This window comes from Chiloscyllium plagiosum, chromosome 42 (assembly GCF_004010195.1).
Source record: "Chiloscyllium plagiosum isolate BGI_BamShark_2017 chromosome 42, ASM401019v2, whole genome shotgun sequence".
NCBI classification, from domain to species: domain Eukaryota; kingdom Metazoa; phylum Chordata; class Chondrichthyes; order Orectolobiformes; family Hemiscylliidae; genus Chiloscyllium; species Chiloscyllium plagiosum.
The window spans coordinates 19,757,766-19,781,959 of NC_057751.1; the positions used below are offsets into that span (position 1 = coordinate 19,757,766).

General features: G+C 40.7%; 1 protein-coding gene across 2 annotated transcripts in view; it reads right to left on the reverse strand.

The window, feature by feature from the left end:
* Nucleotides 1-1,184: 1,184 nt before the first annotated feature.
* The window catches only part of LOC122543217 (SAP domain containing ribonucleoprotein), a 33,977-nt gene continuing 10,967 nt past the window's right edge, over nucleotides 1,185-24,194 (reverse strand). The window contains exons 6-11 of one of the 2 annotated variants that reach the window (XM_043681692.1): nucleotides 18,297-18,370; nucleotides 16,671-16,696; nucleotides 11,540-11,565; nucleotides 10,475-10,543; nucleotides 2,116-2,199; nucleotides 1,185-1,560 (exon numbers count right to left, since the gene is read on the reverse strand). In XM_043681692.1, the coding sequence (XP_043537627.1) occupies nucleotides 1,519-1,560; nucleotides 2,116-2,199; nucleotides 10,475-10,543; nucleotides 11,540-11,565; nucleotides 16,671-16,696; nucleotides 18,297-18,370 (321 nt within the window). In that variant the 3' untranslated portion in view covers nucleotides 1,185-1,518. Of the gene's footprint in view, nucleotides 1,561-2,111; nucleotides 2,202-10,474; nucleotides 10,544-11,539; nucleotides 11,566-16,670; nucleotides 16,697-18,296; nucleotides 18,371-24,194 lie in introns of those variants that run through there. The other variant, XM_043681693.1, reaches the window with a different exon arrangement.

Here is a 24,194-nt window from a genome sequence, read left to right on the forward strand (position 1 = left end):
GCGCGAGAGCGAGAGCGCGAGAGCGAGAGCGCGAGAGCGAGAGCGCGAGCGAGCGAGAGCGAGCGCGAGAGCGAGCGCGAGAGCGAGAGAGAGAGAGAGAGAGAGAGAGGGAGAGAGAGCAGGTGGGAATGGACGAGGGAACGGGCAAGTAAGCACAAGACAGAGGAAGCCAGAGAGCGTGATCAAGCGAGAGAGTGTGTGCGATCAAGCCAGCGAGAGCGAACATCGCCACAAGTTTTAAATAAAAGAAAGAAGAGCTTACACAAACACTCTGGGTCACTTGAAACTTCAAGATAAAAATGGTGTAAAAGAACAGAATAAACAGAAAGCAGAATAATTCATGCTTGCATGTGGCATACCAGACATCACCCAATTATCACAATTCAACTGACTCTGATGATCTATAAGCCATGATCTACCAATTTTGTTCTCCAACAAGAGGAGAAAAAAAAAGTGGGATACTTTATCACTAATTTGAAGCTGAAAATGTTCCGATACAGATTGCTCTCATCCTTTGTAATCAATGTAAATCTGGTCTCAAACAAAAGGAGAAGACCCAAATCAGCTCAACTGTTAATCCAGCTCGGACGCTCAATTTCTATAGGAATTCTGAGAGTAGTATACTATATTCAACAGATGGTACTATGCAACAAGATAAACGGGGAGGGTTTAAATCTCGTGTGGAATGACTTAGGACAATATGAAATCCAATTTCTTTTTTGAAATCAATAATAAGTGACTTCAGTTACCAGTATTTTATGATTTTGAGTGGAGGGAGAATGATTTATGCGGCTTGCAATATGCATTATTTATTATGTGACCAGAAGGATGAATGTTCATATCTAGGATTGTGTTTCAGTTTGACCAAAATGGACTGGAAGAAATTAGCAAAAACACCCTCTTGACACAAACAAAATAATAAAAATCCTTTCCAAAGGAACTATCACCTGTGCTCAATAGGTTATTGCAGGCTGGCAATGGATACGGAATAACTTGTATTTTTTTGAATAGCCTGAGCCAAGTTGTTGCCATTGTCTGTTGATGACCAGCGTTTACTGCAATTTGCCTAATGCCCCATCATCAGGGTTTTTGTCACTTGAAGTGTTTGAAAAACAGGAGGATGCAATAATTTCACAAAGAGTTACATGCACTCATGTTTATAAATGAAGACTTTCGCAGCTTGCAACGTTTAACAAAGACACAATGTTTTTTAATTATTTAATCAAGTCTCACTTGGTTGTACAGTACCTGCATAAAGTTCCACTAAGATTATCTCCAGCCTGCAGCAGTGACTTGCGCTCCTTGTTATCTCAGCATCTTATTCCTGATGCAACTGTACATTCTAGCTGTTTTAATTAAATAAGTCATCTAATTTCTGACACCTTGCAAACATCCATTACTGCAAACTGATACACAATAGGGAAATAAAGCACATTTCAGTTTAAAAAGTATCCTAGAAAAAAAATCTACTTGATACACATTTAAAATATTCTTGGTAAAAAAAAAAGCATGGTGTTATCAGACAATTCCAAAACGTTCTGCTCTTTTCCTCTTCTTTGCCTAAAAAAAGAAGGTATCAATATCAGAAAGTCTATTCATTTACAATTCATTTCTTATACGATAAATTGATCCTAGTCATCTTAATGAATTCAGCAATGATTATATCACGAGAGTTCGCAGAACAATGATTCATCATCCACATCCAGCATGAGAACCATAATTCTATTGATGATGGAATCGATCATATATACTATGTAGAACTATTATATAGCATATTCGAGAATATATCCATATTACCACTCAACCACAAGGCAATTACATCAAATTTTGATTCATTAGTTTGGAGTACACAGGGAACAGGAGATGGTAGATTTGTATCTTCACTCCATTCAACTGCTGGAGCCTGTGACCTTTCATTACTCCTCCCCACCCCCACCCGACAGACACAAGGTCTGATCAACCTTAGATTTAAAATGATTAGATTTGCAATTGCTAAAAGCAACAAAATAAAACATTTACGCATATTATACATTACTAAAACCAGTCATGTAAAAACCTAGAGATCAGAGCTGGTGTGTTTCCATGGTGTTGGCTAATTATGTTGAGTTTGATTACCTCAACATCATCCCCGCCTCCCGCTGAACTGGTCACAATTCCAAATCGCTCCTTTCTCTTTTTCATTTTTTCATCATCTTCAGTCTACAAGTAAATATAAACACACATTAAAATCATAAAAGAGATATCAGAACTAATTCAAGACAGAAATGTCCATCTCAATTCGTAAATACAATATGATATGGGACAAAGCCACAAATACGTATATAAAGAAATGAACACTTGAGCACGATTCCAGACGGCTGCAATTGCACAGCAGCCAAACATCATTAAAAAATTACAATGAACTGAGAAAACAACTTCTCATTATGTCCCAGCAGTTAACATACTGCACAAAATTACAATACCCACTGAAAGCTCTGGGTAACAAAAGGGTTACAAAGAACACAATCGGTATTTTTTGGCTAAACTGAGTAAACCATAACAACAATAAACAGCAAAAGTGTACCAAGAATTCAGGCAATTTATAGAAAAAAAAAAAGAGTACTCTGTCCCAGCATAGCCAGGAAAAGAAAACAGGTAGTATTAGAATGCAAGTCATTGTTTGACCTCAAATCTCTAAATACTCCTTAAACATTTATTGGCATGTGCAGCTTTGGTGCCATTACCAAAGAAAGGAAAAGAACTTCCGGAAATTCAACCACACAGCTCTCGGCATTTCGCAAATGACACTTATCTGAGCGTTGTGAAACATTAAGTAGCTTCAAATGGTAAACATTCAATGCACTATGCTAAATCAATTAAAGCAATTTGCTGGCATTCAGTGAGGTTCTGCCCTGTTAATAAAAGACTTCGAGTCGAGAGAACAGCCATGACTTGGTTGTATAACACTTTGAAGAAAAATAAGAGGCTTTTATTGCTGACAATTGATTTGGTGTTGAACTAAGCAGCAGTATACAAGAGGTTGACTCATTGGATTAGAACCAGTTTCCCCACAGAGTTTGGTTAAAGCAGTATTTCAATTTCATTTCAGAGCACATGGGAGGACAAAAAAGTTGTTCCTTTATCAAATCAGGAAAGTGCTAGGAACACACCATGTCTGACAGCATCTGTGGAAAGAAAAACAATTCATGTTTCAAGTTGAACATGGCGCCTTCAGAAAATATTCAGTTGTATGTGAATTGAAACATGAACAGTTTCTCTCTTCACAGACACTTTCATCTTCCAAGTTTTCCTTTGTGTTTTTTCCAACATTGGGCTGCATGCTTCATTTAAAATATGTACTGATATCATCCCTCTTGATCTATCCACTGACATAGATTGGTCACTGCTTCTTTGATGCTCATTGTCATATAAATCAACAATTTTCCAAACAAAATATTGGGAAGACCAAAGCCATCATTTTTGATACCTACCAACAACTCCATCCCCTCCCTGATCACTGTCTGAGCCTGTACCAGCATGCTGTCCAATCAGATTCAATGAGCTTTGACCTCAAATCTACTTCATCACCAAGTCTATCTACTTCCACCTCTGCAGCACTGCCAGTCTTCACCCATGCTTTAGCTCACTTGCAAACCTTATCCATGCTTTTGATATCTCTCGACTTGATTATTCCATGTTTTTTTGGCCAGTCTTTTACCTGCCATAAAACATGTCCTCACCCAAACCTCCTGCTACCCATATGCTAACTGACCCAAGTACCATTCACCACTACGCTCACTAACTTCAATTGGTTCCTTGTTCAAAACCAAGGACTGTAACTAAACCAAATTCCCATATGTATGCCCCAAACTAACTCCGCACTCCATCAAATTTGGCTTTTTGCCCATTCAATTTTCAATTGCTCCACCACTGGCAGATACCCTCAAGCTCTGGGATTCTGTACCAAACCTCTCTACTGCTTTTTTTTCCTTCCAAAGCCACCTGAGAACTTATCAGTTGAGCAAAACATTTGATTACCTATCATAATACTTCTATGTGGTTTGGTAACAATTTTGTTCAATACACACACTTGTGAAGTGGTTAGAGACATTTAACTACATTAAATATTCCATATATATCCAAGTTATGCACACTCTTGGTAGCTTGACAAAATAATTACATAAATAATCCAGTCTGTAAAAACAACCAAACAAGTAACGTTTGCTATTCAGACATACAGAATCAAATCATTCCTTCCAAGTTTAAATACTTGCATAAAGCAAGTTAGAAAAAGTACAGCAGGAGAGATTTGCAGTGCTTTAGTTTCTGTAAACCCTAGTTCCAAATTTTAAGCAGCTACCAGCTATCCTCTACCACAGCTCAAATTGACATAAATTAGTTTTTTTCAAAAAGTCTAACTAATTGAGTTTGAAAAGCAGTTTCCTAACACAAGCAAAGTCAAAGGATCAGGTAGGAATACAGTACTATTATGCAACAGGGCTGTGATTACAACACTTCATTGGTTTCAGACCCCTGGGTTGTGGAACAGGACAAAAAAAAGATTCCCACTCCTAATTGCTGCCCAGTGACCCTTGCTGGAGTGTATTTGCAAGGATCAGATAAGGAGGGAACAAGTGGACATGACTCTCTGCTAGCTAACTAACCAACACAGACAATCAAATAGGCAGGAATAAAGACAGGGTCACTGCTATGTGTAGAACTATACCTCATTGCAAGTTACTCAAGGACAGCATACTTGCACTAACTCACATGCAACCATTCAAAGACTAATTCAGAGCAGCAAAAACAGCATCGGAATAATTTCAGCAACAACATTAAAAAGGTCTAATAGAACACACCTAAGGTCCTGTGTAATTTCATTGCACGAGTTCTGCGAATTAAATTGCAATGGTGAGAAGCCACTTTTTGTCACAACTTCTGCCCCTCTTCTGTTCACTTCCCCATGTTTCCATTAAATCAAACAACTAAGAATAAGGGCATGTAGAGTAGGAGAGCAAGGTTTCAAAAGTACATCCACAACCACTCCCCATTTGCAACAGCCTGTATGTAGCAAATGTCACCTTGTAAAAATACAAGCAATGAAACTAAAACATCTCTGAGGTAGAAATATAGTCCACATCAACAGGAAACATTCAGGAGGTTCAATGAACTGCTATAGTCAACTTCACATTGTAAAGATTTCCTATGCAGCTGGTTCAATGATTACACAGTCATTCAATACCTAACATCTAATATTTTGGATAGCTTTTTAATAGAATCACCATCTATACAGACATCTACAATAAACAAAATAGTTCCAAAGTAATTTTTATCGCATCTTATGAGCAGCATCAAGATTCAATCACCAAGGGAAATAGAATTTAGTGGAAAATAATATTTTTAAAGCCATACTATCAAAACATTTGATTTTCCACCACTGAATTCTGTTTGCTTTTCCCATTCAAATATTGAAAAGGTCACTTTGGAGAATGCTCCTTCGGACATCAGCTTGCAGTTACATGCAGATAAACAAAGGATGCCTATTCAAGTATTATTGTATTACCAGCTGGGTTTACTTCCTCAATTACACAACTGCACTTTGCTACTGTGTTCAGCACCAATACACACCACAGAGGACGACAACTCTAGGGGAGGCAATAAGGATAAATGTGGCCTGGTTCAATTGGTAAGCAATGTGTTTTTTCTTTAAATGGCTCAGTAAGCAAAGGTCATTTGCACTCACCTTCTCTCAAAGTCATTAAGGAAAAAAAAGTTAGAAAACTACACAATTGTTGCACCTTCCATGTTCATACGTCCAGGCTTGTGGCTATTTTTGCTGGCAATGTTTTATTACCCATTGGCTTAGATTCAGATATTGTAATCCCCCAGCTTCTCATGTTTTTAAATTGTGTTGTTACCAGTCTGCAATGGAGGAGAGACTAGCTGATCACTGCAGTGTTGCAGACCTACAAAGAGATAGTGTACACAATCACAAGTCCCTTCTCACAGTAAGGGGCCAACGACAATGACAACTTCACTGTGCTACAATGTTTTCTGAAGCTGTCAGCTGCATTCTCCCTGCCATCAACGTTCATTATACCATCTAGTGTGGCTTGATCGAGAGCTCCTCAAGAACTCACAGGGGGTAGAAAGAACACATTGTCACCTTAAAAGGCTTACCCAGGCAGCACTCTTAACACAAAGCCAATTTGTTTGTGGATTCAAACTTAGCAAAAACCCAGGTGACAGATGAAGCCTACTAAAGTGTGCTACGGAACAGAAGTTTACACTTGCCATAAAAATGCAAAGAGATTTTGGCAAAAAATCTTCATGTACTTTTGAAGAAATGGCAAACTGGATATTTAATACAGAGCTGTATTGTTGCTTCAGTGTTACGCAAGAGGGTCATTATTTCGCAGCATGCTGCAATGAGCCCACTTCCAACTGTGTACAAAAACTTCCCAAGCACCCTTCGATAATTAAATTTTCTATCCTTGTTACAGTCAAAACATTTACCACCTAATGGCGGTCATTATAATTCGCTCCATGTGCGCATTTCCTGCAAGTGGTGGTGTGCCAAGTCCATTACCAACTACAATAATGTTTTCTGTACTAATCAGAAGCCATTTGAGGCTTAAGGTGATTAACCAGTCCAGCAAGGAATATACCAAACTTTTAAACCTGCAAGTCGGACCTTCCATTCTATCACCTCCACTTTCTGCAAAAATGGCCTGATTAGCTGCCACCTCAACTAGTAGCAACTAATTGTTTGAAATTTGTCAGCTGCTTTTAGCAAACTGTCGCTTATAAGTGAAGTATTCTTCATCTCTCTGGTCAATGGAAACCAGTACAATATTAAGCATATTAGAAGAAAGCAGTGTAATGAGGTTAATTGAGAACTCCAGTTTTTTCAAATCAACTTCAGCCAGAATTGCTGAGTGGATGATCCATCTTGACCTCTCTCCTGAGTCCCAAGATGCCAATTTTCAGCCAACTCAACTCATTCCACATATCAAGAAATGGCTGACCCCACTGGATACTGCGATGGATAGGGACACAGATAACATTTCAACAATAGTACTGAAGTAATGTTTCCTAGTACTAGTCACACACCTTGCCAAGCTGTTCTGGTACAGCTACAACACTGGCATTTACCAAACAGCGTAGAAAATTGTCCACAAAAGACAAGGCATATCCAACCCAGCCAGTCTCCTCAACTGTCAGTAAAGTGACTGAAGATGTCATAGTTGGTCATTCAAACAGCACTAACTTAAGAATATTGCCCTCTCTGACACCAGGGGCACTCAGCATCAGGCCTCATTACAAAGTGTATACAAATGTGGACTAAAGAACTGAACTCTAGAGGTGAGGTGAGTGTGACTGTCCTTGACATCAAGAAAACTGTACCATCAAACAACCCTGACAAAACTGAAATCAATAAAATTCAGAGGGAAAACTCTCCAATGTTTGGAGTCATACTTCGCCATGCAAGGGAAGATAATTGTATAGTTGCAGCAGGTCGCTGCAAGAACTCCACAGGGCAGTGCCCCAGGCCCAGCCATCTTCAGCTGCTTCAATAATAACCCTTCCATTATAAGGTTAAAAGTGGGGATGTTTGCTGCTGATTGAACAATGTTCAGCACTGGCCTGAATCTCCTACAATTAACACCCTAAGGGTTACCTTTGACCAACAACTGAACTGCTCTGCTCACATTGTGACGACAAGTGCAGGTCAAAGTTTGGGATTCTTCAGCAAGTAACTTCCTTCTGACTACCCAAAGCTTGTCTACTATCTAGAAGACAAGTCAGGAGTACAATGGAATTCTCTCCACTCGCCTGGATAAGTGGAGTTTCACCAACATTTATGATGCCAGCTGATGACATTACTGGACAGTCCGATGTCAGTGAAATCTGGCTTAACAGAAATTGTGTGTTTCAGTTAATATGGTGGTCATTCACATAAGGCAGTAAGTTTCCTTAGCAACAGAAAATAAATTACACAGAATATTGAACGCAATTAGCAAGATCTTAAAACATACAGCAAACCAAATTTTCAATTTGTTTCTTAACACCATGAATTTACAGCCGCGCAAAATCACTCTTCTAGATCATACTAAGTTTGATTTAACTAATTCTCCCCAGTTTTCTGAACTGTGGAGTCTTATGACACACACACTCTCAAAACAGAGCTCGACTTCCTCAGCTTTTGCTAACCTGCAGATTTCTAAACAAATACTGTAGGTCTGGAAGCTGCAACAACTGAATTTTTCTACAATTCCCTTAGTTGCAATGAAAAAAATTCCTGTCTGAGACTCTTGCTGCTTATGACCCCTGTCAGGTCTCCGCCAAATTGCTCTAAGAACTTGCAATTGCTGGTTTTCTAAACCAAAATCAACCCTTGATTGTTATGACTGAAAACAAGCCAATGCCATTCAATGGAGGAGAAAGTGAGGACTGCAGATGTTGGAGATCAGAGCTGAAAAGGTGTTGCTGGAAAAGCGCAGCAGGTCAGGCAGCATCCAAGGAGCAGGAGAATCGACTTTTCTGGCATGAGCCCTTCTTCAGGATTCCTGAAGAAGGGTTCATGCCAGAAACGTCGATTCTCCTGCTCCTTGGATGCTGCCTGACCTGCTGCGCTTTTCCAGCAACACCTTTTCAGCAATGCCATTCAAATGTTTACTGTACTGTTGTATAGCACTATTTGTATAAACAATTTTCCATTCACACTCCAGGTTCTCTGCTCCCTGGATTAGGTTCTGGACTAATTGCCTGACACAGATTTTTTTCTTTGAGAAAAATCTTTCACAGAAATAACCAACAACCACAATCACTATCTTGAATTTCAAATTCCAAAAAATTACAGATAAGAAGCATGACACAAGCCAGGACAGAGCTCACTAAAGGTGATCAAGGAATTGTAAGGATGCAGGCACAAGAGCAAGAGAGCACACTTACTCTCAGTGTTCACACTCATGTATGCAGGCACGCATTGACCCTTGCTGTACAGGTTCAGGAGGCCTACTAGACCATAGTGACCGCAGTCCTACCAAGGGCAGCGCCACTCGGAGTTTCATCCCCAAACCTACTTGAAGTCTTATTCTCCAGTGCTGCCACTGACTTACAAAGAACAGTACAGCACAGGAACAGGCTCTTCAACCCTCCAAGCCTGCGCCATCACATTTTGCCTGTCCATTCTAGAACTGTCTTCATTTACAGGATCTGTATCCTTCTGTCCCCTTCCTATTAGTGTATTTGTCCAGGTGAATGTTGCTATTGGGTCTGCTTCCACCACCTTTACTGGCAGCGCATTCCAGACACTCACCATCCTTTGTGTGAAAAACATGCCTCACGCATCTCTGTTAAACTTCCCTCCCCTCACACCTTGAACCTGTGTCTCCTAGTAATTGACTCTTCTGCCCTGGGAAGAAAGCCTCATACATTCTACTCTATCCATGCCATTCTAATCAGTCACCCCTAAACCTCCTGCACGGCAGTGAAATCAAACCTTTCTTCATCGCTAAAATCCTCCATACCAGACAACATCCTGGTAAACCTTTTCTGTACAGAACTGCATGCAATATTCCAAGTGTGGCCAAACTAAAAGTTCTGTAAAGCTGCAGCATAACTTGTCTATCCTTATACTCAATGCTCCTTCCAATGGAGTTAAAAATCACAACACCAGGTTATAGCCCAACAGGTTTATTTGGAACCACTGGTTTTCAGAGCGCTGCTCCTTCATCAGGTAGTTGTGCTGTGTGCTTCCAAATAAGCCTGTTGGATTATAATCTGGTGTTGTGTGATTTTTAACTTTGTCCACCACCAGCTCCTCCACATCATACTTTCCAATGAAGGCAAGCATGTTATAAGTCTTTTTAAAAAATCTATCTTTTCACCCTGCGCCGCTACCTTCAGTGATCTGCGGACCTGTACACCAATACTCCGAGGGGATGTTCCCAGACCCACCCAAAAATGCATTCTCTCTCTTGCAAGCCCCCCCATGGCCAACGTCACTCCTGGCCTCACAGTGAGTGAGGAAACTCACTCATACAAGTGTCAGGTGTTCTAATCAGAGGCAGTTCCTCTCCCGTGTTTGCTAATGATAGGCACATTAGTGAGACTATCAGCAAATGCTGGAGAGAAAAGTCCTCCATCCAAGAGTATCTCCTTGCACGATGCTCCAAATACAACTACGTTGGTTGCAGGTCAGACAGGATCCCTGGGTGGGCTGCAGTTTGGCCCACAGACTGCCCATTAGACAAATCCAACCTAGAATGCAAGCCAACAGGTGCTGGGAATTGTCAGGTTTTCACCCCATAAGTTTCTCCAATACTTTCTCTTACCTGATATTTATTATCTTAAGTCACTCACTCTTATTAGCACCTCAACTATCCTGCCTCGGGTGTGGAATTTTGTATCTTCCCCCACCGCCAAAAGCATAACAAGGTATTAAGTTCTGTCAAAAAATACTTATAGTTTGACTAGATTCTTCACCTACCTTTTTTGAGAGTGATGAGACATTCATACCAAATCTTTCAGCTCGCTCCCTCAATTTTTCAGCACTGATCTGAAAGTTAGAGTAAGCCTTCAGAATAGTGAAGTAAATGTAATTCACTGGAACAAAACTAATTCAGTGTCTATTGATACAGTAAAAGAAAATTTCTTTCATACACTATGTTTAACATTCCAAGGTGTTTTGCAAGCAAGTTATCAAAAAAAATTCACATTAAGCAATACTGTACAAAATTTTGGCTTCCTGAACCAAAGAGATAGGTTTAAAAGAAGCATTTTACAATGCAGCAGAGAAATTTAAAGAGCAAGTTTCAAAACTATCCTGTTTCTGGTGTGAATTTTGGTCTTCTATGAAGACAGACATCTTCTCCCACCTTCAAAAGCATAGCAAGGTTTTAAATTCTGACAAATGAAAAAAAAACTTGCACTTTGCATATAGAATCTTCAGATAATCAAATTCAAAGCAGGATGATTAAATTTGGGTGTGTGCAAGAGGCCAGAAGCACAGTATTCTGGAGATAATGTCACTCATATGCTCTTGTTAAAAGGAGTAAAACATCAAGGCTTTTCATGGAAAATCTGACATTGTAACAGGTTAGAGATAGGGAAGGCCGAGGCCATGAAAGTATTTGAAAACCAGGACAAAATTCGAAAACAGATCACCTGCTTGATTTAAAAAACCAGAATAAATACCATGTACATGAAGCTTTTTAAAAAAATCATCTTCAAACAAATACCTTCATTCATATATTAAAATTCACAACTTAATTGAGTTAGCATTTGATTGAATCAAGTTTTAGTCAATATACAGGAAGATATTCCACTTGGAAGCTGTTTTAATCAATGCACAACATATTCTGAAATTCTGCTACATCGTCAAGTCATTTTCAAACTGATGACTTCACTCAATATTGCATTACATTCCATGTACACACATCCAGGCTTGGAAAAAAGAAACTCTGCCACTGGCCATTCAAATTATGATTTGACACTCAGACAGAAGACAGAGGATTCAGATGGCATTTTTTTTAAAAATGAAAATAAAACATACCGTAGTTTTGATAGTTCCTGGAGTACCTGCATTGAAAAGAATGAAATTCACTATCAATCTGGTGACCTGTTTAGAAATACAATAAGGCCAAAGACAAATACTGGAAATATGACTGCATTTTTTTTGTTTCTTTAACCGACATGTACAGCCTTGGGACTGACCATTTAAAAAAAAAAGACTGTGCATTCACTTGTGGGACATGGGCATCACCAGCTGGCCAGCATTTATTTCCCATTCCTAGGTGACTCTTGAGAAGGTTGTGGCGAGCTGCCTTTTTGAATCACTGCAGTCCATGTGTTGTAGATGTGCCCTTAGGGAGAGAATTCCAGGATTTGACGCAGTGACACTGAAGGAATGATGATATATTGCCAAGTAAGCATGGGTGGTGCTGGTACGAACATTCTCACTTCTGACCTTTTATGATGGAGGAAAGGTCATTGATGAAGCAGCTGAAGTTGGTTGGGCTGAAGTAGGGAGATCGAAGAATTCATAGGCTGGCAGATTTTGGAAAAGTGCAGATGTAGCAGGGTTGTTATGGGTGACTTCAACTTTCCCAATATTGACTGGAACCTCCTTATTGCAGATAGTTTGGATGGAGCCATTTTTTTCAGGTGTTCAGGAGTGTTTTCTTACTCAGTATGTAGACAGGCTGATGAGGGGAGAGGCCATTTTGGATTTGGTACTTGGAAATGAGCCAGGACAGGTGTCAGATCTCGTGGTGGGAGAACACTTTGGTGACAGTGACCACAACTGCGTCACATTTACCATAGCCTCGGAGAGGGAAAGGAGCAGTTACCAAGTGAAAATATTTAATCGGGGAAAAGGAAATTATGATGCTATCAGACAGGAGTTGGGAAGTACAGATTGGGAGCAATTGTTCCACAGAAAGGGCACAACAGACATGTGGAGACTGTTTAAGGAACAGTTGTTGCGAGTGATGCATAAATTTGTCCCTCCGAGACAAACAAGAAAGTATAAGATTGAGGAGCCTTGGATGACTTGAACAGAGGAGCTTCTTGTCAAAAGGAAGAAGGCAGCTTACATAAGGTGGAGAAAGCAAGGGTCCAGCACAGCTTTAGAAGATTACAGGCTTGCTAGGAAGGAGCTCAAAAATGCACTGAGGAGAGCCAGGCGGGGGCACGAGAAAAGGTTTGGCAGGAAGGATTAGGGAGTAGCAAAGGCATTTTACTCATACATGAGGAATAAGAGAATGATCAAGGAGAAGGTAGGGCCGATCAGAGATAGGGTAGGGAACTTGTGTGTGGAGTCTGAGCAGAAAGGGGAAGCCCTAAATGAGTTTTTTGCTTCGGTTTTCACGAAGGAAAAGGACCTTGTTGCGAATGAGAACTCTGAGGAGCTGGGAAACAGATTTGAACAGATCGAGATGGAGGAAGTTAATGTGCAGGAAATTTTGGCAAACATTAAGATTGATAAGTCCCCAGAGCCAGACCAGATTTATCTGAGGCTGCTCCGGGAAGCAAGAAAGGAGGTTGCTAACCTGCTGGCGAAGATCTTTACCTCCTCACTCTCCACGGGAGTCGTACCAGAGGACTGGAGGGAGGAGAATGTTGTTCCTCTTTTCAAGAAGGGGAATAGGGAAATCCCTGGCAATTACAGACCAGTCAGTCAGTCTTATGTCTGTGATCAGCAAGGTTTTGGAAAGAATTCTGAGGGATAGGATTTATGACTATTTGGAAAAGCATAGCGTGATTAATAACAGTCAGCATGGCTTTGTGAGGGACAGGTTATGCCTCACAAATCTTACTGAGTTCTTTGAAGAGGTGACAAGACAGTTTGACGAAGGTCGATGGACTTCAGCAAGGCATTCAATAAAGTTCCCACGGTAGGCTCATTCATAAAGTCAGGAAGTATGGGATACAGGGAGATTTGGCTGTCTGGATTCAGAATTGGTTGGGTGACAGAAGGCAGAGAGTGGTTGTAGATGGAAAGTATTCTGCCTGGAGGTCAGTGGTGAGTGGCGACCCACAGGGCTCTGTTCTTGGGCCTCTGCTCTTTTAGTTTTTATAAATGACTTGGATGAGGTGGTTGAGGGGTCAGTTTTCTAATGACACAAAGGTTGGAGGTGCCATTGATTGTATCGAGGGCTATTGCAGGCTGCAGCGCGACATTGACAATATGCAGAGCTGAGAAACGGCAGATGGAATTCAACCTGGATAAATGCGAAGTGATGCATTTTGCAAAGTCGAACTTGAATGCTGAACATAAGATTAAAGACAGGATTCTTGGCAGTGTGGAGGAACAGAGGGATCTTGGTGTTCAAGTGGATAGATCCCTCAAAGTTGCCACCCAAGTGGATAGGGTTGTTAAGAAAGCATATGGTGTTCTGGCTTTCATTAACAGGGGGATTGAGTTTAAGAGCCACGATGTTTTGCTGCAACTCTACAAAACCCTGGTGAGACCACACTTGGAATATTGCGTCCCAGTTCTGGTCGCCCTATTATAGGAAAGATGTGGAGGCTTTGGAGAGGATGCAAAGGAGGTTTACCAGGATGCTGCCTGGACTGGAGGGCTTGCCTTACTAGAAGTTGACGGAGCTCTGACTTTTCTCTCTGGAGAGGAGGAAGAGAGGTGACCTGATCGAGGTGTACAAGGTAATGAGAGGCATGGATAGAGTCGATAGCCAGAGACCTTTCCCCAGGGCAAGATTGACTGCCACGAGGGGTCATAGTTTTAAGGTGTTAGGAGGGAGGTATAGAGGAGATGTCAGAAGTACATCCTTTATGCAGAAAGTTGTGAGCGCATGGAATGCGTTGCCAGTGGTAGTGGTGGAAGCAGAGTCACTAGGGACATTTAAGCAACTGCTGGACATGTGCATGGACAGCAGTGAATTGAGGGAAGCATAGTTTAGGTTATTTTATTTTAGATTAGGATTAATCCTCTGCACAATGTCGTGGACTGAAGGGCCAGTACTGTGCTGTACTTTTCTACGTTCTATGAAGACACAAACCCAAGAAATTCCTGCAGAGATGTCCTACAGCTGAGATGACTGACCTCCAATAACCACAACCATATTCTTACGTGCTAGGTATGACTCCAACCAGGGGCATTTTCCCCTGAATCCCATTGACTCCAGTTTTAGAGTCATAGAAGTGTACAGCACAGTCCAACCTGTCCATACCTAACCTAATCTAGTCCCATTTGCCAGCACTAATCCCTCTAAACTCAGAACTAGAGAGCATAGATTTAGGGTAAGAGGGGAAAGATATAAAAGAGACCTAAGGGACAACTTTTTCACGCAGAGGGTGGTATGTGTATGGAATGAGCTGCCAGAAGAAGTGATGGAGACTAGTACAATTGCAACATTTAAAAGACATCTGGATGGGTATAAGAATAGGAAGGATTGGGAGAGATATGGGCCGGGTGCTGGCAGGTGGGACGAGATTGGGTTGGGATATCTGGTCGGCATGGACGGATTGGACCGAAGGGTCTACTTTCATGCTGCTCATCTCTATGACTCTATGACTTCATCAGAAGTCACACAACACCAAGCTATTGTCCAACAGATTTATTTGAAATCAGAAGCTTTTGGAGTGCTGCTTCTTCATCAAGCAAAGTCACAAAGCAGCAGTGCTCAGAAAGCTTGTGATTTCAAATAAACGTGTTGGACTATAAACTGGTGTGAGACTTCTGACCTTGTCCATCCCAGTCCAACACCACACCTCCATATTATGGCTACCACTTTAGGACCTTGATCAGTAGTGCTGGTGCTAAGCCACTCTTGGTAGTAGGCATTGAGATCCTCCAGAGTACGTTGTGCGTCTTTGCCAGCATCAGTGCTTCCGCCAAGTGTTGTTCAACACTAAGGAGGACTGATTAAACAGCCAAGGGAGAACTGTATGTGGTAATCACTAGGAGGTTTCCTTGCCCATGTTTAACATGAAACCATGAGACTTCATGGGGCCCAGAGTCAATGTTGAAGACCGCCAGGGCAGCTCCCTCCCGACTGTATACCACTGTGCCACCACCGCTGTTGGGTCTGCCTGCTGGTGGGACAGGATGTATCCAGGGACAGTGGTGGTGGTGGTGGTGGTGTCAGGGACAGAGAGAAAATGAGGACTGCAGATGCTGCAGAATATATCAGAGTTGAAAAGTGTGGCGCTGGAAAAGCACAGCAGGTCAGACAGCATCTGAGGAGCAGGAGAATCAACATTTTGGGCATAAACCCTTCAATCAGGAATGCCTGTCCACCACCCATCGTCCTTGGTGCTGGATAGGACTCCAACCAGTGGACAGCTTCCCTCCAACATTGATTTCAATTGACTTTAAATTTTGCTGGAACATCTAGTAGCTCCATCCAGTCACATACTGCCCCTGTCAAGAACAATTACTCTCACTGCACTTCTTCAAACCAACTTTTTCATTTATGCCTGGGCCAAGACTGCAAGAGTCAAAATTGATTGGCCTTCACGGAACCAAAATGAAAATAAGATTCTTAAACCAAGCAGTCCAAGATTATTAGTCACCCTCACCCCTAAATTGACTCTGAAGACAGATCAAGTGTAATGGTAACAGTATTAATTCAACCACAGCCATTAGGAAATTTGCAAGCACCTTCCAATTTAGATTCACTGCAAATAATAACATTCAGTCTGTGTTAACCACTGCCCACTGTGATATAGCCAAGGCAAAGAATTCAAGACATACAAGCAATAGGGCAGATATGGTCATTGTTAAAAGGGGGAGAGAGAAATTCAAGAGTAACAGTTTCAAAAGATCAGAACAAAATACCTCTTGCAGGTTTACTGTTTTATCCTCAACATTTGTAACAATAACCTGACTCACGATCAAAGGAACTGGCTTTAGGAATGGTGGCAGTTGGTGAAGGGAAGGGAAGTGAAGTACAATAAACAGCCTGAGAGCAGGTTTTTTTGTTAAAGCCAGACAGGAAAGGAGACACACAGAAAAGAGAAGTTGCTTCAGGTGTACAAGTACAGCAAATTTAACGTGCACCCTTACAGCAACTGATCATACAGACTGGTGGAATATACAGATATATGGGATAAGATGACCTTGTTATGTTTTGTTTTCTTGCTCAATTTAGATCCTTTCAAACTCATCTATAATATTGGGAACAATGTTGGATCAAACACCACTGAGATTTTTTTCTTACCTTTTGTTGCAACAGGCAAACCAAACCTATTTTGGAAAGAATAGATTATTAGAATTTTCTAAAAATCCATGTAAAACTAATGACAGCACTGTGGTACAGACCACTGAACCTTTTGTCTTATATTTAGCTTGTTTGAGAATGGATTAAAACCACTTTTAAAGTAGCTGATTAGTGAATCAATACTGCCATCATCTGGACAGTATTAGGATAGATACTTAAAATAAAGTAGTAAAGAGTAGAAAAAATGAATGAGCCTTAGCACTGACTAGTGGTCACCAGCATTTTGTTTCTTCTCAACCAATTAAAGATTTAAGAAAACTAAAACTAAGAGCTGCACAAGTTTGAGGACAAAACATAAGATTGCCTAAGATGAAAACACTAAATGCATGCTTCAGCAGTTTGACCCTTCAACAAATGAAAGTAGTTCAGCTGCCAGAGAAGTGATCTGAGTTTTGGACTGATTAGCAGACAGATTTATTATTAGAGTAGTATTAATTACTTGAATTTTTTGGTTGTTACAATGTGCACCAGAAAAAAGAGAGCACTGAACACTTAACTGCAGTTCATCCACACCTAAACTGGGGAAACGGTTTACTTCCTCTTCTCTGCAACTTTCTTCCCCCTCAGTTGAGACAGATCAAGTTTGCATCAAAATATCAGTATCTAAAACCTCCAGCAACTACTGGAACACATTCAGGAGCTGATTTGCACCTCTCCGATATAAGACAAGGTGACAGTTTAGCCTCTCAAGCCTATTTTACCATGGTTAACCTGTGACCAAACCCAGTCTTTGTTACTGACAAAAAAATATTAGGAATACGGAACAAACATCTCAGACTTCAAATTAATTGATCTTGCATCAATTTCTGTTTGCAAAAAAATGTCAACCTTCTACCACTTCATGAAGAAGTGATTCCACATTTCACCCCTGAAGATTAATTCCAAGTTTTAAGACCATACCCATAGTCCTAGACTTTCCAAATCAGTAGAAATTGGATTTTTGTTTTGCTATCTGCTCTTAACATTTTGAACAGTTCAATCAAATTGACCCATAGTCTTCTACATTTCAAGGACCACAAGAGTTTACACAAAATGTCCATGTATTGTTCTGGTAAACTTATAGTGCAGTCCTTCCAAGGATAATACTCAAATTGGAATCAAGAATACAAGTGAACTGTTACAGTAACGTAATTATCTACCTGTGTTTTCCTTTAAAAGAAAAAGTAATTTACCAAACTTAATTATTTGTTGGATAATAAAGTGGAAGATCACCATGTTAGCATTTAGAAATCACTGACAGCTGTTTGAAGGATAGGGTGTTAAAGGAACACAGGAGCATTACATGTACTTGATTTAGGTTTATTATTCAGGTGAAGACCAAAACTAAAGACTGGTTAAGCAAACTGACCTGTTTCTATCTTTTAAGTTCTATATAATAGCTCCCAACATCATGATCACTATACTATATATTTGTATCAATATGCACAGCATGACAGTTCAACTCTATTTTGCAGAAAAATGTATCACCCCACAAATGAAATTCATGTTGCATAAAGGTTAAATTTAAAGTTTGACAGCAAGTTTAGGTAAAGTACCATATCCAAGCCGGTTTGTGCAATAACTTACCGTGCAGCACGAGCAGCTTTCTTACTCTCTGCTGTCCCTGGTACATTGAACCGTTCTGCTCTTTTCTTTAGCCTCTGTAAAGAGGAAAACAAAAGTGAAGTGATATCAAATTCAACATGCTGTTTTACTAAATCTCTCAATTGTTAAGAAGTGATCAGGCAGTCAGTGCACATGACAGTGCAAGGTACATCTCCATCTTTGTCTTGACCACACTATCCTATACGGAGTTAAAAAACTTAAGCAAAACATGATACCCAAAGTGCCATGAGGTACCACAATAAGAGCCATTAACCTCACAAGGTGGGATAAAAGGCAAGTAGAATTTTTTTTTTGTTATAATTTAATTCTGTGATAATTTAATTCCAAACAAATTCAGAAGAAAAGGATTAGGTTAAGGTGGTCAATGGCTATCAGTGTTCAAACTTCAAGTCTTTTTTTTCTTCTCATTCATCTCCATTTTGAAAACTTTTTCTCTTCTCCATAGCCTTCTGCACCATTCAACATCAGCTGACCAAGAGTTATCAGCAAGCTTCTTCCAATTTCGCCTGGAGAACACCAGTCACAGACTCATCTTCCTTTCTCAACGCAGGCAAAGAGAGTCATAGACATGTACAGCATGGAAACAGACCCTTCGGTCCAACCCGTCCATGCCGACCAGATATCCCAGCCCAATCTAGTCCTACCTGCCAGCACCCGGCCCATATCCCTCCAAACCCTTCCTATTCATATACCCATCCAAATGCCTCTTAAATGTTGCAATTGTACCAGCCTCCCACCACATCTTCTGGCAGCTCATTCCATACACATACCACCTTCTGCTTGAAAAAGTTGCCCCTTAGGTCTCTTTTATATCTTTCCCCTCTCACCCTAAACCTACGCCCTCTAGTTGTGGACTCCTCGATCCCAGGGAAAAGACTTTATCTATTTACCCTTTCCATGCCCCTCATAATTTTGTAAACCTCTATAAGGTCACCCTCAACCTCCGACACTCCAGGGAGGTTCAGCCTCTCCCTGTACCTCAGATCCTCCAACCCTGGCAACATCCTTGTAAATCTTTTCTGAACACTTTCAACTTTCACAACATCTTTCCGATAGGAAGGAGACCAGAATTGCACATAATATTCCAACAGTGGCCTAACCAATGTCCTGTACAGCAGCAACATGACCTCCCAACCCCTGTACTCAATAGTCTGACCAATAAAGGAAAGCATATCAAACGCCTTCTTCACTAACCTATCTACCTGCGACTCCACTTTCAAGGAGCTATGAACCTGCACTCCAAGGTCTCTGTTCAGCAACCCCTCCTAGGACCGTACCATTAAGTGTACAAGTCCTGCTGAGATTTGCTTTTCCAAAATGCAGCACCTCGCATTTATCTGAATTAAACTCCATCTACCACTTCTCAGCCCATTGGCCCATCTGGTCCAGATCCTGTAGTAATCTGAGGTAACCTTCTTCGCTGTTCACTACACCTCCAATTTTGGTGTCATCTGCAAACTTACTAACTGTACCTCTTATGTGCGCATCCAAATCATTTATGTAAATGACAAAAAGTAGAGGACCCAGCACCGATCCTTGTGGCACTCCACTGGTCACAGGCCTCCAGTCTGAAAAACAACCCTCCACGACCACCCTCTGTCTTCTACCTTTGAGCCAGTTCTGTATCCAAATGGCTAGTTCTCCCTGTATTCCATGAGATCTAACCTTGCTAATCAGTCTCCCATGGGGAACCTTGTCGAATGCCTTACTGAAGTACATATAGATCATATCTAAATACTTGTACTTCATTCTGTACTGTACCACCCCTACAACAATAGCTAAAAGCATTTTTATGTTGCTGTGGTTTAAAAGAGAGTGGAACTATGCTGGGCATTTGATGCCAATTTTCCACATATTTTCAACAGGATCAATTGTTAGTAAAGTGTTAGTTTACGAAATAGACCAGTGAGCCTTATGTCTGTTGGAGGAAAGGTTTTGGAAAGGATTATGACAGATAGGATTTATAATCATCTCGCAAGCAACAATTTGATTGCAGATAGTCAACATGGTTTTGTCAAGGGCAGGTCATGGCTCACAAACCTCATTAAGCTCTTTGAGAAGGTAACCAAACATGTGGACGAGGGCAGGGCAGTTGATGTGGTGTACATGGACTTCAGTAAGGCATTTGATAAGGTTCCACATGGTAGGCTGTTGGAGAAAATAGAGGCATGGGATTGAGAGTGATTTAGCAGTTTGGATTAGAAACTGGCTCTCTCTAAGAAGGCAGCGAGTGGTGGTTGATGGAAAATATTCAGCCTGCAGTCTGGTTACTAGTGGTGTGCCACAAGTATCTGTTTTGGGACCACTGCTGTTTGTCATTTTTATAAATGACTTAGACGCAGGCATAAGTGGATGGGCTAGTAAGTTTGCAGATGACACAAAAGTCGGTGGACTGGCGGACAGTATGGAAGAGCGTTGCAAGTTGCAGGGGGACTTGGATAAACTGCAGAATTGGGCTGAGAGGTGGCAAATGGAGTTCAACGCAGATAAATGTGAGGTGATTCACTTTGGGAAGAATAACAGGAAGGCAGAATACTGGGTCAATGGAAGGATTCTTGGTAGTGTGGATGTCCATGTACATAGATCCCTGAAAGTTGCCACCCATGTTGATAGTGCTGTTAAGGCAGCATACAGCATGTTAGGTTTTATTGGTACAGGGATTGAGTTCTGGAGCCATAATGTCATGCTGCAACTATACAAAACACTGGTGCAGCCACCCTTGGAATATTGTGTACAGTTCTAGTTGCCCCATTACAGGAAGGATGTGGAAGCATTGGAAAAAGTGCAGAGGAGATTTACCAGGATGTTGCCTGGTCTGGAGGGAAAGTCTTATGAGGAAAGGCGGAGACACTTGGGTCTGTTGTCATTGGAAAGAATAAGGCTAAGAGGGGATTTGACAGAGACAAAGATGATCAGAGGATTAGATAGACTTTCACTGTCTACCCTTCCTCCCAAGATGATAATGTCAGCTTGTATGAGAGGGCATAGCTACAAATTGAGGGGTGATAGATTTAAGACAGATGTCACAGGCAGGCTCTTTACTCAAGTGGTAAGGGCATGGAATACCTTGCCTGCCAATGTAGTTAACTCAGCCACATTAGGGAGATTTAAACAATCCTTGGATAAGCACATGGATGATGATGGGATAGTGTAGGGTGATGACCTTAGATTAGTTCACAGGTCGGCGCAACAGAGGGCCGAAGGGCCCGTTCTGCGCTTTATTGCTCTATGTTCTAAAACTTGTAAAACCCACAAAGGTGAGCGCCTCAGAAGTAAAAGATGACTGAGCTAACTGCATAGTAAGCTTTACACAGCATTTAAAATATGCTTGATTGACAATGTACAAGCACCTCAACACTGAGCACAAAGCCACATCTTATCTTTCCATTGCATAAGGGTGGCATGGTAGTTAGCACTGCTACCTCACAATGCCACGTCTGTGGGGGTTTCCTCTCAGTGCTTCAGTTTCCTGTGGATTGGCCATGCTAAATTACCCGCAGTGTCCAGTCATGAGCAGGCTAGGTGGATTAGCCAAGGATTTCAGGAGGGGTGGATCTGGGTGGGATGCTCTTCAGAGGGTTGATGTGGACAGGCCCAATGGTCTGCTACTGCACTGTTGGGATGCTATGTTTCTGAGAATACTATAGTCATTTTAACCAAATTCTGCAAAATGGTCTGTTTACTATGTCCATTAATAACACTGAAGTATAACTGGCCATTGCAGGATAACATGCATGACATTGGATGCATTCTCAAAACCTTACAGTACTTAAAGCACTCCTGATAGGTTTACAAGAGTTGAGATTCAGCTTATTTAGACCCATATTCATTCACAAAGCTAAAAAAAGGTTTTATGAAATCACACTTCACATAACTATGGGCATATTTTTTAGGGTGAGAGATTTAAAAAGAATATAAAGAGGCAGTTTTTTTAAAAAAAAAAGTGGTTCGTATATGCAAGAAACTTCCAGAAGTGGTGGATGTAGGTACATTTACAATGTTTAAAAGACATTTGGACAGGCACATGAATAGGAAAGGTTTAGAGGGATATGGGCTAAGCGCAGGCAGGAGGAGGTAGTTCGGTTTGGGAATATGGTTGGCATGGACTGGTTGGACCGAAGAGTCTGTTTCCATGCTGTGTGGCTCTGACTCTACTACATGTACCTTCAAAGAGTGTTAAACAACTTTTCCCAAGCTTTTTATTTATGATCAATAAAACATAACTACATGCCTGTTTCTGTACTTCTCAAACTGACTGAGCTCAATACATAACATTTCATATTCCTTAAAACCTAGTGATTTAGCCAAATGCTTTTTCATTTTCATCAAATGATTTCAATGTGATATTTATTTTAATGTTTTGAGTTAATTGATAAATATGGGAGTACCTAGTGGAATAACTGATACCAACACCACTTTACACCATCCCCAATATTAACTCAAATGTTTTCAAAAAGTTTAGAATACCAAGTTACCGTTTGTACAATTCACATATTTCAACATTTAAAAAACTGAAATATTTCTCTAGTCTTGGATTCAGGTTTCATTGCATCTGTGGAATATAAAATTGTATACAGGACAAGATAATAAAAGAGCAGTGGTGAACGATCATTTTTCATACTGGAGGGAAACACAGTGATGCTCTCCTGAGATTGGTATTCAGACTACTGATTTCATATTGAACAACCTAAACTTGGATACACAGGACATCATTTCGAAATATATGTATGCTACAAAATGCAAAAAAGTATAATAAGCAATATCAAGACCATGGTAAAAATAAAAATTTATCAGAACTGTTTTTAATCAGCTATAAAAATACCAATTTTGATGTGAAAAATAAGGTAATGAATGAATCAGTTTTCAGAAATGTTGAAAGAGACCCCGGGGACATTAATACACAAATCTGCAATGGTAACAGGACAAGCCAAGACGACAGTTATTAAAACAAAAAAATTCATATAGCTTTTTTAGAAACAAATGTAGAGTACAAAAGCAAACAAAGCAATGCTAAACATGTACACAACTGGGTCAGGTCTCAGGTGGAGCAATTTTCAAATCAGGCCACCACACATAATTCAGTACATCAAGGCCTTGAAGTGACTTAGAAGAGATTTACTAGAATGAAATCAGGCATGAGCAACTTCTGGTACGCTGGGGCCCCGCACGAAAGAAAGAAGGTTGAGAGAGAACAGGTGTTCAAAACCATGGATGGTTCAGAGACAGAGAAGGTGGTTACGCAGGTTTAAGCTGATTGGCTTGAGAACCAAAAGGTGACATGAAAATAAAAACGAGCTGTGATGATTTGGATTGAACTCTCTTTAAGGGTTACAGTAAGATTCAATAGTCACATTCATGTCTTCGAGGTTTTCCCCATGTCTGATAAAGATGTGTATGCCTAGAATAGGTCATTAGCATCTTGCCAGAAGCTTGAAGGTGCCACATCATATCAAGCATGACTGACCAAAAGATTCTGCCATTCTTACCACCTGCTATAGGTTTACTGATGGATTTATAAGCTGGTAACCAACCACTTGAGCTACGTTTTGAACACAGGCTCCTGGGCCATCAAGCCCTGGAGTGGGATTCAAACACAGAGCTTCGAGTTGAGAGGGAGAGGTATTATCCATTGTGTCACAAGACCTCCAGTCAGAGTCAAGAGAACTAGGTAAATACTTGGAGATTAAATAAAGGGCAATGGGATTAATTGAGTAGCTTTACCAAAGGGCATGGGTGTGATGTGCTAGATGTTTCTTTCTCATACAACTTGCATTTTATCATTCTTGATGCATTCCAATCGTTTGGACAATGCATAAATCTTCTTAAAACACACTTTTCTCTCGAATTAAAAATTAGGAA